Source organism: Geotrypetes seraphini, chromosome 7 (assembly GCF_902459505.1).
Source record: "Geotrypetes seraphini chromosome 7, aGeoSer1.1, whole genome shotgun sequence".
NCBI classification, from domain to species: Eukaryota; Metazoa; Chordata; class Amphibia; order Gymnophiona; family Dermophiidae; genus Geotrypetes; species Geotrypetes seraphini.
This window is the reverse complement of record NC_047090.1, coordinates 105,236,071-105,250,383: the sequence shown is the minus strand read 5'-3', so window position 1 is coordinate 105,250,383 and position 14,313 is coordinate 105,236,071. Positions and strand designations below refer to the sequence as shown.

The 14,313-nt window shown below is 44.8% G+C and overlaps 1 protein-coding gene across 3 annotated transcripts in view; it reads left to right on the top strand.

Annotated features, from left to right (window-relative positions):
• PACS2 (phosphofurin acidic cluster sorting protein 2) overlaps window positions 1-14,313 on the top strand; it is a 474,262-nt gene that overhangs the window by 323,229 nt on the left and 136,720 nt on the right. For all 3 annotated transcript variants that reach the window (XM_033952202.1, XM_033952201.1, XM_033952200.1), the window contains 2 exons: window positions 4,466-4,570; window positions 13,582-13,688. In XM_033952202.1, coding sequence (XP_033808093.1) covers window positions 4,466-4,570; window positions 13,582-13,688 — 212 coding nt within the window. The remainder of the gene's footprint in view (window positions 1-4,465; window positions 4,571-13,581; window positions 13,689-14,313) is intronic.

Genomic DNA, 14,313 nt, shown 5'->3' with positions numbered 1-14,313 from the left:
CTGGTGTGGGGGGAGGGAAATGGAGGGGGAGGGGATGCTGCTTTGGACAGACAGACAGAGGGAGGAAGGGAGACAGAAAGACACAGGGGCAGGTGTACAGGGAACTGGTGTGGGGGAGGGAAATGGAGGGGGAGGGAATGCTGCTTTGGACAGACAGACAACGGGAGGAAGGGAGACAGAAAGAAAAGAAGACACAGGGGCAGGCGCATAGGGAACTGGTATGGGGGGAGGGAAATGGAGGGGGAGGGAATGCTGCTTCTGACAGACAGACAGAGGGAGGAAGGGAGACAGAAAGAAAAGAAGAAAGACACAGGGGCAGGGAGATACACAGAAAGACAGACAGACAAAGGGGGCCAGGGACAGAGACAGACAGAAAGAAAGACTGCTGGAGTCGTGTCAGGAGGGGTGCGGGATGCGGCAGAGGGAACTTTTCCAATGGGTGCAACTGGGTGGCTGTCGGGAACCTCTGATCAGGGGCAGAGCAAGGTAAGTGTATCATAGGGATAAGAAGGAGGAGGGGGGAGAAAAAGAAGTGACGCCTACTGCTGGACAGGGGGAGAAGGAAAGAGGTGCTGCTGGACAGAGGGGAGGTAAAACAAAGGGAGAAGGGCTGCTGCAGCTTAATGAGAGCAGTGAAGGGGTGGTGGTGGACACAGGGGAGGTAAAAGGAAGGGAGAATGGACAGGGGGAGCAGGCAAGGGGTGGTGATGGACAGCCAACGAAAAAGAAAGACAGAAAGAAAGAAAGCGGCTAAGGAGAGAGAGAGAAAGAAATAGAGAGACACACACATATATTCTAGAACCCATTAATGTAACGGGCTATAATACTAGTATATATATATATATATATGTGTATGTGTATATATATATCTGTGGAGGGGCATAATTGAGAGGAACGTCTGTCCGTTTTCATCTAAGTTGCCCAAAATGAAAAAAAAAAAAAACCAGCTTAGGACACATTTTCGAATAATATGTCCAAATATTTTTTCGTTTTGAAAATTGTCTAAGTATACGTCCTGCCGATCTAATCGTCCATGTCGCTAAATTGTCCATCTTTATACCACATTTTCATCCAACTTTTCGTCCAAGTCAAAAACGCCTAGAATAAGCCCTGTCTGCAAAGTGATGGACTGAACACCTAGACATGGCACCTAAATAGTGGGGTACCTTAAAGGGCACTGCTGTGAACTTCACAAAAAGGGTGCCATGTCATCATCTCACTACATCTCCCTTATAGGTCATGGTGAGCCCCCCCCCAAATCACCTCCAGAATCCCTTAGACCAACTTATCTACCACCCCAATAGCCCTCATGGCTGCAGGAGTCACCTATATGCCAGTACAAAAGGGTTTGGGGGATGTATAGGGGAGTGCACATGTTTCAATATCAATGCAGTTTTTACAGGGGCTTATGGGCATGGGTCCTCCTCTCCATGGGTCCCTAACCCACCCCCCCAAGACGGCTTAAGACTCTTTTGTGCAGCACGACTAGGCTTTCCTATGCCAGGCTGCCAGGTGATGATGTTCTGGACAACCATATTCTTCATTCCATATTTGATTTTGGCCTTCAAAATAGAGAGCTACATGGGAACAGAGATGCTGGGAACACACGGGGATCCTGTGGGGTTCCCCCTGTTGTTGCAGGGATCCTGTAGGGATGCCCCCTCAAGTCATTGATCCCGTGGGGACCCCCCTCGTGATCACAGGGTTCCCACGGGATTGATGGCAACTCGAGGGGCTTGAATACCTTGGTGTGCCTCCTTTTCCTGCCCTCCATCTGCACTCGCTCTTCTACAAAGCAGCGTGCAGCACTCTCAGCATGTCACCTGTAGAGCTGATGGAGGGAAGGCTTTGGGTCAGCCACATGCAGCATGCTGGGCCCATGGCAGCTGGAAGGTAGGAAGGAGGCAACTGACCTGAACAGCTCTGGTACAGCCTTGCAGGAGGGGGGGGGCAGAAAAGGAGGGAAGATGCGGGCATACGTGTGCGTGTTGGACCAAGGAAGGGAGAGAGAGGGAGCATAAACTTGGGAGGGAGCGAATTGGGACATGGGAGGTGCCCAAACCTGGGCACAGAAGAGAGGGATGGAGTGCATTTGGACACAAAAGGAGGGAGAGGCATGAACTTGAGACAGAAAAGGGAGAGGAAGGGGGCACGAACTTGGGACATACGATGGAAGGAGGGAGGGAAAGAAAGGGAGGTGGGGGAGGGAATAGAAAGGGAGAATTGTTGGCCATGAATGTGTCAGTGAGAGGGAAAAGATGGGGTACATGGGGAACGGAAGAAAGAGAAGAATTTTTGGTCATAGGGAGGGAAAGGAGTAAGGTACAGATGCATAGGGAAGAGATAGATGAGAGGGAGAAATGTTGGATATAGTGGTGGAGAGGGAACAGTGGGACAGATTGAAAGGGATGCAAGAGGTAGGAATGTTGAACATAGTGGTGGAGGGAATGGAGGGACAGATGTGGCTGGAGAGGGGTGATAGAAGGAGAAATATTGTGCATGGGGTTGGTGGACAGAGACGAAAGATGCTGCACATGGTCCAGGGGATGAGAGAGAGAAAAATGTTGGACGTGGCAGCAGAGGGGATGGGAGAGATGCACCCTGGATCCCTCTCTTTTTCCCAGCTCCCTTTGCAACAAGGGAGGGAATGAGAGAAAGATGTTGGATAGTGAGAGAGGAAGACATGTTGCACATGTGGGGTGGAAGAGAGAGGAAGTAATGCTGTACAGGAGTGGGGAGGGGGATAGAGGGAGATTGATCCAGGACAGAAGGGAGTAAAGATGCTGTACAATGGGAGGAAGAGAAAAGAGAGGGAAAAATGCTAGACCATGGTAGGAGGAACCAATGAACATCAACAGAAGAATTTGCAGAAGACAGGAAAGTGGAAAAAAGAGAAACTGGGACCAACTTGATGGAAAAATAAGTCTCCAGACAACAAAGGTAAAAAAGGAATTTATTGACTGAAATTGAACCAAAATATAGCTTTGGGAAATGTATATAGCAGATGTCTTTGTATTGTGTTCAAAAGAAAAGAAAATGCATTTCTGGTTTTATTTCTACAGTGCTGACATACTTGCTGACCCTTGCTGTGGTTGGTGGGGATCCCCAAGCTCCACCAGCTGAAGATCTCCAAGAAAGCCAGAACTTCCCTCCACCAAGTGCAGCAGTCGCTGGCAGCATCCTTGAGCCACTAAGGTGCCAGCATCTGTGACTCAGGGACACTACTGCTGTCTGCCAAGCTTGACAAAAGGGACCCCCAGCCACCTGCAGAGGACGTCCTCAGCTGACATAGCTTGGTGGTCCTCATCAGCTGGAATATTTATATTTTATATTTATATTAGAGGCTCTGGCAGAGATCGGTTTACAAAGTATGTATCTCCCAATTAATATTTCCAAATTAATAAATTGTCTTTGCTTATTTGTAAATATGTCTCTACTAGAGCCTTTAATTCAGAAGCATAATTAAATGAAATAACTACTTCTGAGGTTTATAGGGCTGGGCAGGGACGGATTCAATAACTTGTGGGGCTGGGTTTGATTCCACCAGGGATGGGCTTGATTTCTGTCCCCATGCAACTCTCTACTTCAGATGATGTGCATTTGCAGATTTGTTCGTAAAGTTGATTATCAGTTTGATAATCTCATGATCAAAGAATAGCAAGACAGTTTAGGTTGTTGACGAGGGTTTAGCTGTTTTAGTAGGCCCTGTTATTTCATGTATTAAGTCTTTTTTCTGTCATTTTATAATGGATGATAACACTGGTGAGTTGCTCCAAGTTATCTTCTTATCTTTGGACAACAGCATACTATTTGCAGTAGATGTAGAAGTGGAAGATGTACTCGCATCTGTGAGAGTATCTACTGCTGTCATCGAATTGGTACATTTCATCATCTGAATCAGTATCTGTAAGAATCAGGTCCAAAGCCTTTGCTGTTGACATGCATTACGGATGACATGACTGCTTTGACATAGCTGCTGTGCTTATATGATTAACTGAAAATACAATAATAACATTACAAAGACAACATATTACATATTATAATATATATTACCAACCCCTATTATCACTCACTTGTACAACATGTCTTTATTCACAGCTAAATACTAGTAGAACTACTGGCACTGTAATTACACCAGGTGATTCATATAAACAATTTATTTTCTACACTTGCAAATAAAAAATAAAATTTTCTCACTTTTCAAGGAACACAAGTTGCTGTACAAAGTCATAAAAGCTCACCATAGAAAAGCTAACAATATCAATTTTATTCAATGTAAAATGACTTATGGGTCCAGCTGGACCCATAAATGGGCCACTGAGGGCTAGACAGCTTGAGTATCAGATCACCTTTGATCCAGCTAGCTTCTAGATAATACTATTGCATTTTATTGTATTGGTTTCCTGGATTTTAGGAAGACTTAAGTTGCTAAAGCATTTTTTTCTATTTCTGTTGGGATTTTTAGATACCTAGGAAAACTGTGTATGACCAGCTAAACCACATCCTGATTTCTGATGACCACCTACCTGAAAACATTATTCTTATCAATACGTCAGACTGGCAGGGGCAGGTATGTCAAGTAAATAGTCCTAGCAAACAGAATCCAGGATTTTCTATTGATGCCACTTCTTCTCAATGTAAGGTAGATTTGCAGGTTAGGTGATTGCCAAGACTTCCTATTGATGCCTTTCTCTGATATTCGTCTCCTTAGCAATACAGCAGGATTCAAATCCCACATCACCCACTGAAGGTGCTTCCACTTTGTTGCCTCAGGTACAACTTAAATTGTAAGCCAACTAGAGCAGGGAAATAGCTTCTGTACTTGATTCAAAATGAGTTCACACAGTTCAGAGCATTCATTCCTGTTCTGCACTGAAAAATGATATATTCTATTATGCCTGCACTGCCTGCATTCCTCCTCATTCAGAAGTTTGGTGCAATCAAAGAAACTTTTGGCTGTTCTATTGCTTAGAATGAGAATATTTTTTTCCTCTTATACAGGAGTTCTTAATCCAGTCCTTGGGACACATCAAGCCACCCAGGTTTTTGAGATACCCACAATGCATATGCATAGGACAGATTCATATACAATGGAGGCAGAGCATGCAGATTTATGTTATACATATTTACTGTGGATATCTTGAAAACCAGACTGAAGCATCCTGAGGACTGGTCGAGAACCTCTGCTCTAGTATAACAGCAGCCAATGTCATCATTTAGACCTTGGAATTTTTTTTTATATTTTTTCTAATCTCTTGTGAAATGACAACTATAGTGGTGTGCAAAAGTCTGGAACCACTTGTGAATTTTGCATTCTTTCAACTTTATGACCTTTTATTTTTTTTCTTTTTAAACTTATATTGAACCAAAATATAGCACATACAATAAGATCAGAAAGAAAACATATTGAAAGCATATAATGCAAAGTAGTCAACATTACACACAAGGTTCTTCCAATAATATACTGTCACTCTTCAGTACATGGCTATAAGTCCCCGACTCACAGAAAAAAACTCAAGCAAACAAGCCAAACTATAGAATAAAAACAAACCCATCCTACTCCCATTCCCCAAGAGCAAATCGCTCCTCACCAATTGAGTGGGCTATAAGCATAAACACCTTAACATAGACTATATCAGGATAGTGAAGAATGGAAGGTTTCACACCAAGTAATATAGTAAGACCAGACTTTGTGAAAGTGCAAAAGTCTATTTCTGCGGTACAGCATTCAACTTGAGCATTAAATAAATGTAATTCACTTTGCATAGAATAGCATCCAGGAGTGGAAGATCTCTATTCTTCCAGGCAGCAGCCATCAGCAAGCGACCAGCTGTCACCACCTGGGCTGTCCATTTGCAATGGCGTGACAATATCAGTGGGGCTATATTTAATAGACTTAGCATTCAATAGACTTACATACCGGGAATCCCAACACCTCAAAAATGAAACCCATTACTCAATCCCAAAATAATTGGGCCTTGTGACAAAGCCACCGATTATGAATAAAGGAACCCTGTTCCCCACAAGCCCTCCAACATTGATCTGTACCTGTGTCAAATATAGCTTTCAATCTCACTGGTGTGTAATACCACTGGTACAAAAGCTTGTAGGCATTTTCAACCATATTGCTAGCCACTGAAATTCGCAACAGAAAACCCAACTGTTTCTCCCAAAACTTGGGTTTGTATGTTCTGACCTTTTATTTTAACTTTGTTGACCCTATAGATTTGTCTATGTATCACATTATAAGGGATACAGTTGGCTATTAGAATCAACTTTTAAGATCACTTGTTTCTAATTTTACAATTTTGTTGATACTGGAACATAGCTACTATAACTTTTACAGATCATGCTTCAAAACTGGATCGAGACTATCCAATCAGCACACATTATTTCTGACCAATCAGGGGGCTGCTTTAGTCAGCCAATCACAGTCCAGACTTATAGGTAACAGGGCAGCTATAAAAAGTGCAGGCTTTTAGGGTTTCGTACACTTTCTGCATCAACCATGTACAAGACTCGGAACCTGACATTGGAGGAGGATGTTCATGTGTCATTGATGAGTGAGGAAGGATTTTTGTGCTGCCAGATCACAAGCAAAGCCAGCTGCAGTCACAGCACATTAGTTAAAGATTGTACAAAAGAAGAAAGCGATGGGTTCAATGATAGATAAACCTCGGTCTGGTCATCCATGTGCATCAACATCATGCCAAGACCATACACTTTGACACATTTCATTGATCAATCGCAAGTTGACCTCACCGCAGCTACTGTGTGAGTGGTCAGATAAGTGTCATGTCCATGTCAGCTCATCAACAGTTCACCACTGGTGCTTGCAGTCTGCAAAGTATGATGATTGACGTCAAAGGGTGCAACCAAATCGAATGGGTGTGGAAGCACTCAGGTTGGACATGTGAAATGTGGAAAAAGGAGCTTTTCAGCAGTGAAAGCACCTTCTACATAAGAACTGCCATCTCCGGATCAGACCTTCAGTCCATCAAGTCCGGTGATCCACACATGCGGAGGCCCAGCCAGGTGTACACCTGGCGTAATTTTAGTCACCCATATCCCTCTATGCCTCTCGTAAGGAGATGTGCATCTAGTTTGCTTTTAAATCCTAGAACGGTGGATTCCGCAATAACCTCCTCTGGAAGAGCATTCCAGGTGTCCACCACTCGTTGCGTGAAGCAGAACTTCCTGATATTTGTCCTGGACTTGCCCCCCCTTAGCTTCAGTCCATGTCCTCTTGTCCGTGTCACATTGGACATTGTAAATTTTTTTTTTTTCCTGCTCTATTTTGTCGATTCCTTTCAGTATTTTGAAAGTCTCGATCATATCCCCTTGCAGTCTCCTTTTCTCAAGGGAGAACAATCCTAGTCTCTTAAGTCCTTCCTTGTATTCCAAGTTCACCATACCTTTTATTACTTCATTGCTCGTCTCTGCACCCTCTCCAGCATTTTTATATCCTTCTTTAGGTTGGGAGACCAATGTTGGTAACCAGGCCCACACCTAGGTGAGTTTCCTAGAAAGGAGCAAGTCTGAGTACCTCAACCTCACTGTGAAGCATCCTTTGAAGGTCATGGTCTAGGGCTGCATGGCTGCCAGTGGCATCAGTCATCTGCATATTGCCAATGAAATGGTCAATGGGACCAAGTACATCACAGTACTGCAAAAGTGCATGGTGCCCTCAGCTCGGCAGCTGTTTCCAGACCAATTCCAGTTCCAAGATGACAATGCACCTTGCTATCACTCCAAACAGGTGATGAGCTGGAAGTGTCAGAACAAGTCAATCAACTGGCTTGTCCAATCTCCAGATATGAATCCGATCAAGAAATTGTGGCACAACGTGGCCTGGGAGATATCCAAGAGACATCCAACATCAAAACATGAGCTGATTGTATCACTCATGATTGCATCACTCATTGCAGCCACATTGTCGCCCATGACCACCTCATCAAACTGGTTCACTCAATGCCAACACGGTTCAGACAGGTGATCAAGAACAGAGGGTGGCCCACCAAAGACTAAGCCATCACTGACACACAAAATGGCCTTTTTAAAGGCCACCTACATGAATATGAAGGATAAATGATGCTCGTATGTATTTTTTTGGCCAGCGAAGTACCTTACTCGATTTATGCAGAAAAACGATTAACATGGCAACTTAAATAGACTCAGAAATTTAAGGTCAAGCTAGAATAAAAAGTTGATTCTAATAGCCAAATGTATCCCTTATAATGTGGCACACAAATAAATCTATTGGGTCAATAAAAAAGTAAAATAAAAGGTCAGAAAGTTGAAAGAATGAAAAATTCACAAGTGATTCCAGACTTTTGCACACAGCTATAGTGATACTGATTTCTGGGCAATCACAGTGGCTCATAAGTAGTCCTATATGTTGCCATTCATAGGGCATAGCTTGATCTTGAGTTGAATCCTCTATTCCATGCGTCACCTGGGGTTTCTGAAAGGAAGTTTTCACAGCCCGCATTGGGGTTGAAGTTATTGTCACTATGTGAAAGGTGATGCCTAGTGACCAGATTCTGGGTCCGTGATGCATATTTCTGGAACAAGCCCTGGGTATATGGTACCAGCCTAGGTGTAATGATCAGACAAGGTAGGTGATACGGATGATGATGGGAGAGAGCATACTCGTATAGAGGGGAAATCCTCAGGTATTTGTAAATAAAGGCTTATGGTACCAGATCCCAGGAAGAAACTGTTAAGTAAAAAAAAAATAGAGCTGCACATTTAATGTATTAACATGATTTAACTCTAAATTTTTAACTTGTTTTAATAAATTAAATACAATTAATCTATTAGACTCCAGGGGCACCTTGCTCTGCAATATGTCTCTTTCTCCTTCTCCCATAGGTCCCTGCATCTATGCCTGCCACAGGTCTCCTCTCTTCCTCCTCTCTTACATATTACAGCTTCTTTCACTCTCCTTCCCCACCACCAAACTTGCCTTTATGCAAGACAGCATTCTGCTTCTGGTCAGGCCAGAGCCCTCCATCTGTAGTGTCCCACGTTGAAAATAGGAAGTTCCATCAGAGGCAGTGGGATGCTACAGAGAAGGCTTTGGGCTGGCCAAAAGCCTGTCTTTAGCACTGCTGGCCTTCAAGGCAAATTCAGAGGGCTGTGAGGGGGAGGGAGACTAAGATGCCAGAGTGCTCACAAGAGGGAAGGGGAGAAGTGCCAGGAGGAAGAGAGAGATGCCAGACCATGGGAGAGGAAAGAAATTCCAGATGCTTGAGTGCATTGTGTTGAGAGGGACCAGTGCTGGAAATAGGAGATGAGAGAAAAAAAGAGGGAAGGAGATGAACATGAATGAAAGGGAAGAGAGGGAAAAGCATAAGTATGAAAGGGAAGAAATGCTACCCATGCATGGAGAGGAGGGGAAGAGAATGGAAGAGATGTTAACTAGATAGATTTGAGGAGGTGACGGAAAAGAGAAGAAAGTTTAACATAAAAGATGGTATTGGGCAGGAAGTAGAGAATGACACGGTGAAAAAATTGGTCCCCGTCACCGCCCCGTCCCCGTCTCACCATCCCCGTCACCGCCCCGTCCCCGTCTCACTATCCTCTTCACCGCCCCGTCACCGCCACTGCCACCCCATTCACCGCCCCGTCACCGCCACTGCAATCCCATTCACTTTTCTTTATTTACGTATAAAGGAAACATTCTTTAAAACTTTAAAACTTAGTTAAATATTAGTTAATAACTATACAAAAACAAAACACGCAGAGAAAAAATTAATTAATATAAATTCTCAAAACTGACACATTTTGATCACTAAATTTAAAATAGTTATTTTTCATACAGTTTTTCAATCACTAATCTTCCACCACCCCTGGGGCTAGCAATGCAAAAACAAACACGACATGTACTTTAAATGCTTACAATGTTAGCCTATATGGTAAGTAGACGCGGCCGCTGTACCTAATCGCGGCAAAGATCTCCCTGCCATGATTAGCATAGTGACCGCGGCTACGGCTGCAAGTCTCCCCTCCCCCCAGCGATCACGACAGGAGGGCACCCAACCCCTCCTGTATGCTTCTCCTCTGATCCTCCTTCCCTCAACCAAGCATCTCTCTCTCTCCCTCCATGAGTCCAACTTTTCACTCTCTGCGCTCTCCCCCTTCCCCAGTGTAACATTTCTCCTTCCCTCCTTTCTGTCCTCCCCATCCATCTTGCCCTCTCCATGAGTCCAACACTTTCTGCCTCCTGCACACTTTCTCTCTCTGTCCTTGCCTCTTCCCTCAGTGGTATCCTTCCTTCGCACCCCACAACCCAACATGCTCTCTCCCCATGCACCATCTCACCTTCCCCTCCAGTGTGTAGCACCTTTCCTTTCCCTCCTTTTCTGCCAGGTTCAGCAGTACCTCTTCTCCCTTCCTTTTACTTCCCCCTTGTCCAGCAGTACCCCTTCTCCCTTCCCTGTTCCCATTGTCCAGCAGTACCCCTTCCCTCCTGTCCAACAGTATCCTTTCTCCCTTCCTTCTTCCCCTCCTCCCCTTGTCCAGCAGTACCTGGTGTACACTGGGCAGGAAGAGAAGCTCCGGCATCAGCGTCAGCTGACTAGCAACTTCCTGCAGCTGCATCTTTTGCTGGGACTCCTGTCTTCGTGTATCCGGCAGATATGCGAAGGCAGGTGTCCCATACGATGGGGGGTTGCTAGTCAGCTGACGCCGGAGATTCTCTTCTTTCCCAGTGTGCAAGATTGCGCCAGCGTCAGCTGATTTGCAACTGCCTGCTGCCGTCGCGTATGCCGGGACTTCTGCCTTCGCGTATCCGGCAGATACACGAAGGCAGGAGTCCCAGCATACGCGACGGCAGCAGGCAGTTGCTCAGATTTCGGGATCAGGTTGCCCAGTTGCAGTTGCCCAGATTGCGAGTTCGGGTACTAGACTGTGTATTCCTGTAGACCCCCCCCAACGGCCCTCCCGACAATCGCAGCAGAAGGGTACCCAACCCCTCCTGCCGGTCCTCCCAATGGCCTCCCCTAAGATCGCCGGCAGGAGGGTACCCAACCCCTCCTGCTGGACCCCCCCCCAACGAACCCTCCCACCCCGGAACCCCCTTAGTCTTACTTTCCAAGTTGGACCGGACGGCTCCTCACACGTATGGCCAGCAGGCTTGCCTCCGTCCAAATGAGGCGGGCCCGCCCCTACCCTGCCCAACCCACAGGATCCTAGGGCCTGATTGGTCTAGGCACCTAAAGCCACTCCCGCTATAGGAGGGGCCTTAGGTGCTTGGGCCAATCAGGCCCTAGGATCCTGTGGGTTAGGCAGGGGAGGGGAGGGGCGGGCCCGCCTCATTTGGACGGAGGCAGGCCTGCTGGCCAGACGAGCGAGGAGCTGTCCGGTCCAACTTGGAAAGTAAGACTAAGGGGGTTCCGGGGTGGGAGGGTTCGTTGGGGGGGGGGTCCAGCAGGAGGGGTTGGGTACCCTCCTGCCGGCGATCTTAGGGGAGGCCATTGGGAGGACCGGCAGGTGGGGTTGGGTACCCTTCTGCTGCGATTGTCGGGAGGGGTTGATCTGACAAATGAGGAGCACGGTGAAACACAGGTAAATAGCGGTTCCTAGAAGGGGGTACATTGGCCCGCGGGGACAAACCTGTTCACCGTTTCCGCGGTCGGTGAATGGCCTTGTCCCCGTCACCGCAGCGACTGCTAGTTTTCTTCCCCGTTTTCGGCGGTGACCCGCGGCTTAAATGCGGTGGCCGCGGGTAAACCGTCACCGTGTCATTCTCTAGCAGGAAGTAAAAAAGAGAGGAGGAAAGAAAGGAAATAGTGAATGGACCAGAGACCTTGGAAATAGAGTTCAGAGCATAGACAGAGGGAAGCAGAACCAGAGACTTGAACAAGATAAGAGAAATAATATCACCAGACATCAAAGTTAAGTTGTCCTTTATCTTTATTTTCCGTTGTTTTTCACTCACACATCCGGCAGGGTGGAGGAAGCAGGGGGGGGTATATCTTTTGTTTTTGGTATTATTCCTGATGGTAATAATGGATGGGGGAGGGAATTTTTATCTTTTGTATAGATACTGATTGATTATAAGTGCTTGGTTGATTATCATTTGCATATAAATTGTATTGCACTTTTTGTTGGCATTAAAAACTAAATAAAGTTATAAAAAATATAAAAGGAAAAATAAATTTCAGTTCAATAATTGTAATATGTCAATTTTGAGAATTTAAATCTGCCATCTATATGTTGCACTGTATAAGAGGAAATGTGAGGGAGATACTATATGCGTTCAACCATGCAATTAAAATATTTAATAATGTACAACCCAATAAAAAAATGCTGTAGTAAGGCTTTCTGTATATACACTATAGGTAGCTTAGTGTCTAGACACATTTTAGGTGACGGGACTAAATCGCGCGAGACAACGGTGCGCCGACAACTGAGCGCAAGGTTGACGCCGCGCCAAAGAAAAGCACTATTTTAAAGGGCTCTGAAAGGGGGTGTGGGGGGGAACCCCCCCACTTTACTTAACAGACATTGCACTGGCGTTGTGGGGGGTTTGGGGGGTTGTAACCCCCCACATTATACTTAAAACTGAACTTTTTCTCTAAAAAACAGGCAAAAAGTTCGGTTTCAAGTATAATGAGGGGGGTTACAACCCCCCAAACCCCCCACAACGCCAGCGCGATGTCTGTTAAGTAAAATAGGGGGGTTCCCCACCAACACCAAAATAGTGCTTTTCTTCGGCGCGCCGTCAACCATGCGCTCAGTTGTCGGCACGCCGTTGTCTCGCGCGATTTTGTCTATGAACCCACATTTTATTCCCATATAGCTACTCAATGTTCCCACCACTTTGAATGTCAGCTTTGAAATGCCAAAAAGCCACAAAAAAGCTGTATATAAGTCCAAATTCCCTTTCCCTTTGTCTGTCCCACTGTAAACTACCTGCCCAGACTTAATCTAGCAATGACACCAATGAAGGCCTCAATGTTTACTTTTCATGATGCATTGAGATGCATCCACCATCAAAGATAAATATGTGGGGTCTTCAAAAATGTCAGTAGGAAAATGTAAGGATCCAGTCCTGCATGGCCACAAAAGAAACCTGGTGCCGTGTTAGAAAAACCTGACATGTCCTGAAGCAGAGACAGAAGGGAAAGCCTGGATAGGTAGGTTGGAAAATGCTGGGACTGGGTGCTGAAAAGGAGGAGGGAGGGAGGGCTAGCTGGCAAAGTACTAGATTCAGGGAAAAGGGAAGGGGTTGGACTGCTCTTCCTCCCCCTCCGCCCCCCCAGCTTCTTAGACTTATCCATTCCAGTCTTGTCTCAAGTATATTCTTCAAGCCAAAAGGTTTGTTCACTCCACCTTCAAAAGGTATGTACTTTAAGCAAAATGTGTAAGTCTCTAGGAAGTATAAGTACTCAGTCTTTTTATAAGCATTTTTATATTGTAGTATTTGCAGTTTCAGTGATAATTGGCATAAATATTTTGTAATGCTTCTGTCTTAGGCAATAGTTACTGCAATTGGAATGTTAAATTTTAAAGGGAGAAGAGAAATTACTAGATATACTAAGTGACCACCTTTTTTCCGTTGTTTTTTCCAAGTTTCTCTGTGATATTTTGCAAAAACATAATCTACCTTTGGTTGGTACATGTTCCTCTGCTGATATTCAGGCTGCTTTCAACACCATTGTGTCTCGGATACAGAGATAGTAAGTGCTTTTGTGATTCTTACTTTTCTTTATAAATTGAGATGAGTGTGATGATATTGCATACAAGTTTTAAACTTGTGCTTATTTTGCCATTTTTATTCTTTTCAGCCCAATGGATGTTGGAAAGAAATTATACATAAAAGGTTGAGAATGTCTAGTCATCTTTCTGGGAGCAAAATAACTGAAAATTTAACATAACAGGACCAAATGTGGCATGAAGGAAAAACCAATGAAAAGACACATTAGGGCTGACCAAGGGCTTCAAAGAAGTAACTATCCCAAAAAAGGTCCCAGTGATTTACATGAGAAAAATGATTTGGCATAGAACCTTTTATATATTGAAACATAGCAATTGGAAATGCTCCTTTCAAACCCTTACCCCTGTTCTGTAGTTTCCTGGTCACAGACAGTCATCATATGAATGTATAGATGTACAGACACACAGTGGGATTGAAATAGTTCTATGAATTATTGCTCAACATGCTTTCTACTGTTGTTGCTGTAGTAATATAGTAAATGATAGTAGATAAAGACCAACATGGTTCATCAAGTCTACTCAGAAAGTAACAACAATAATTTATTATTTATATAGCACTACCAGATGCTTAGAAAGGTGGCCAGGCTG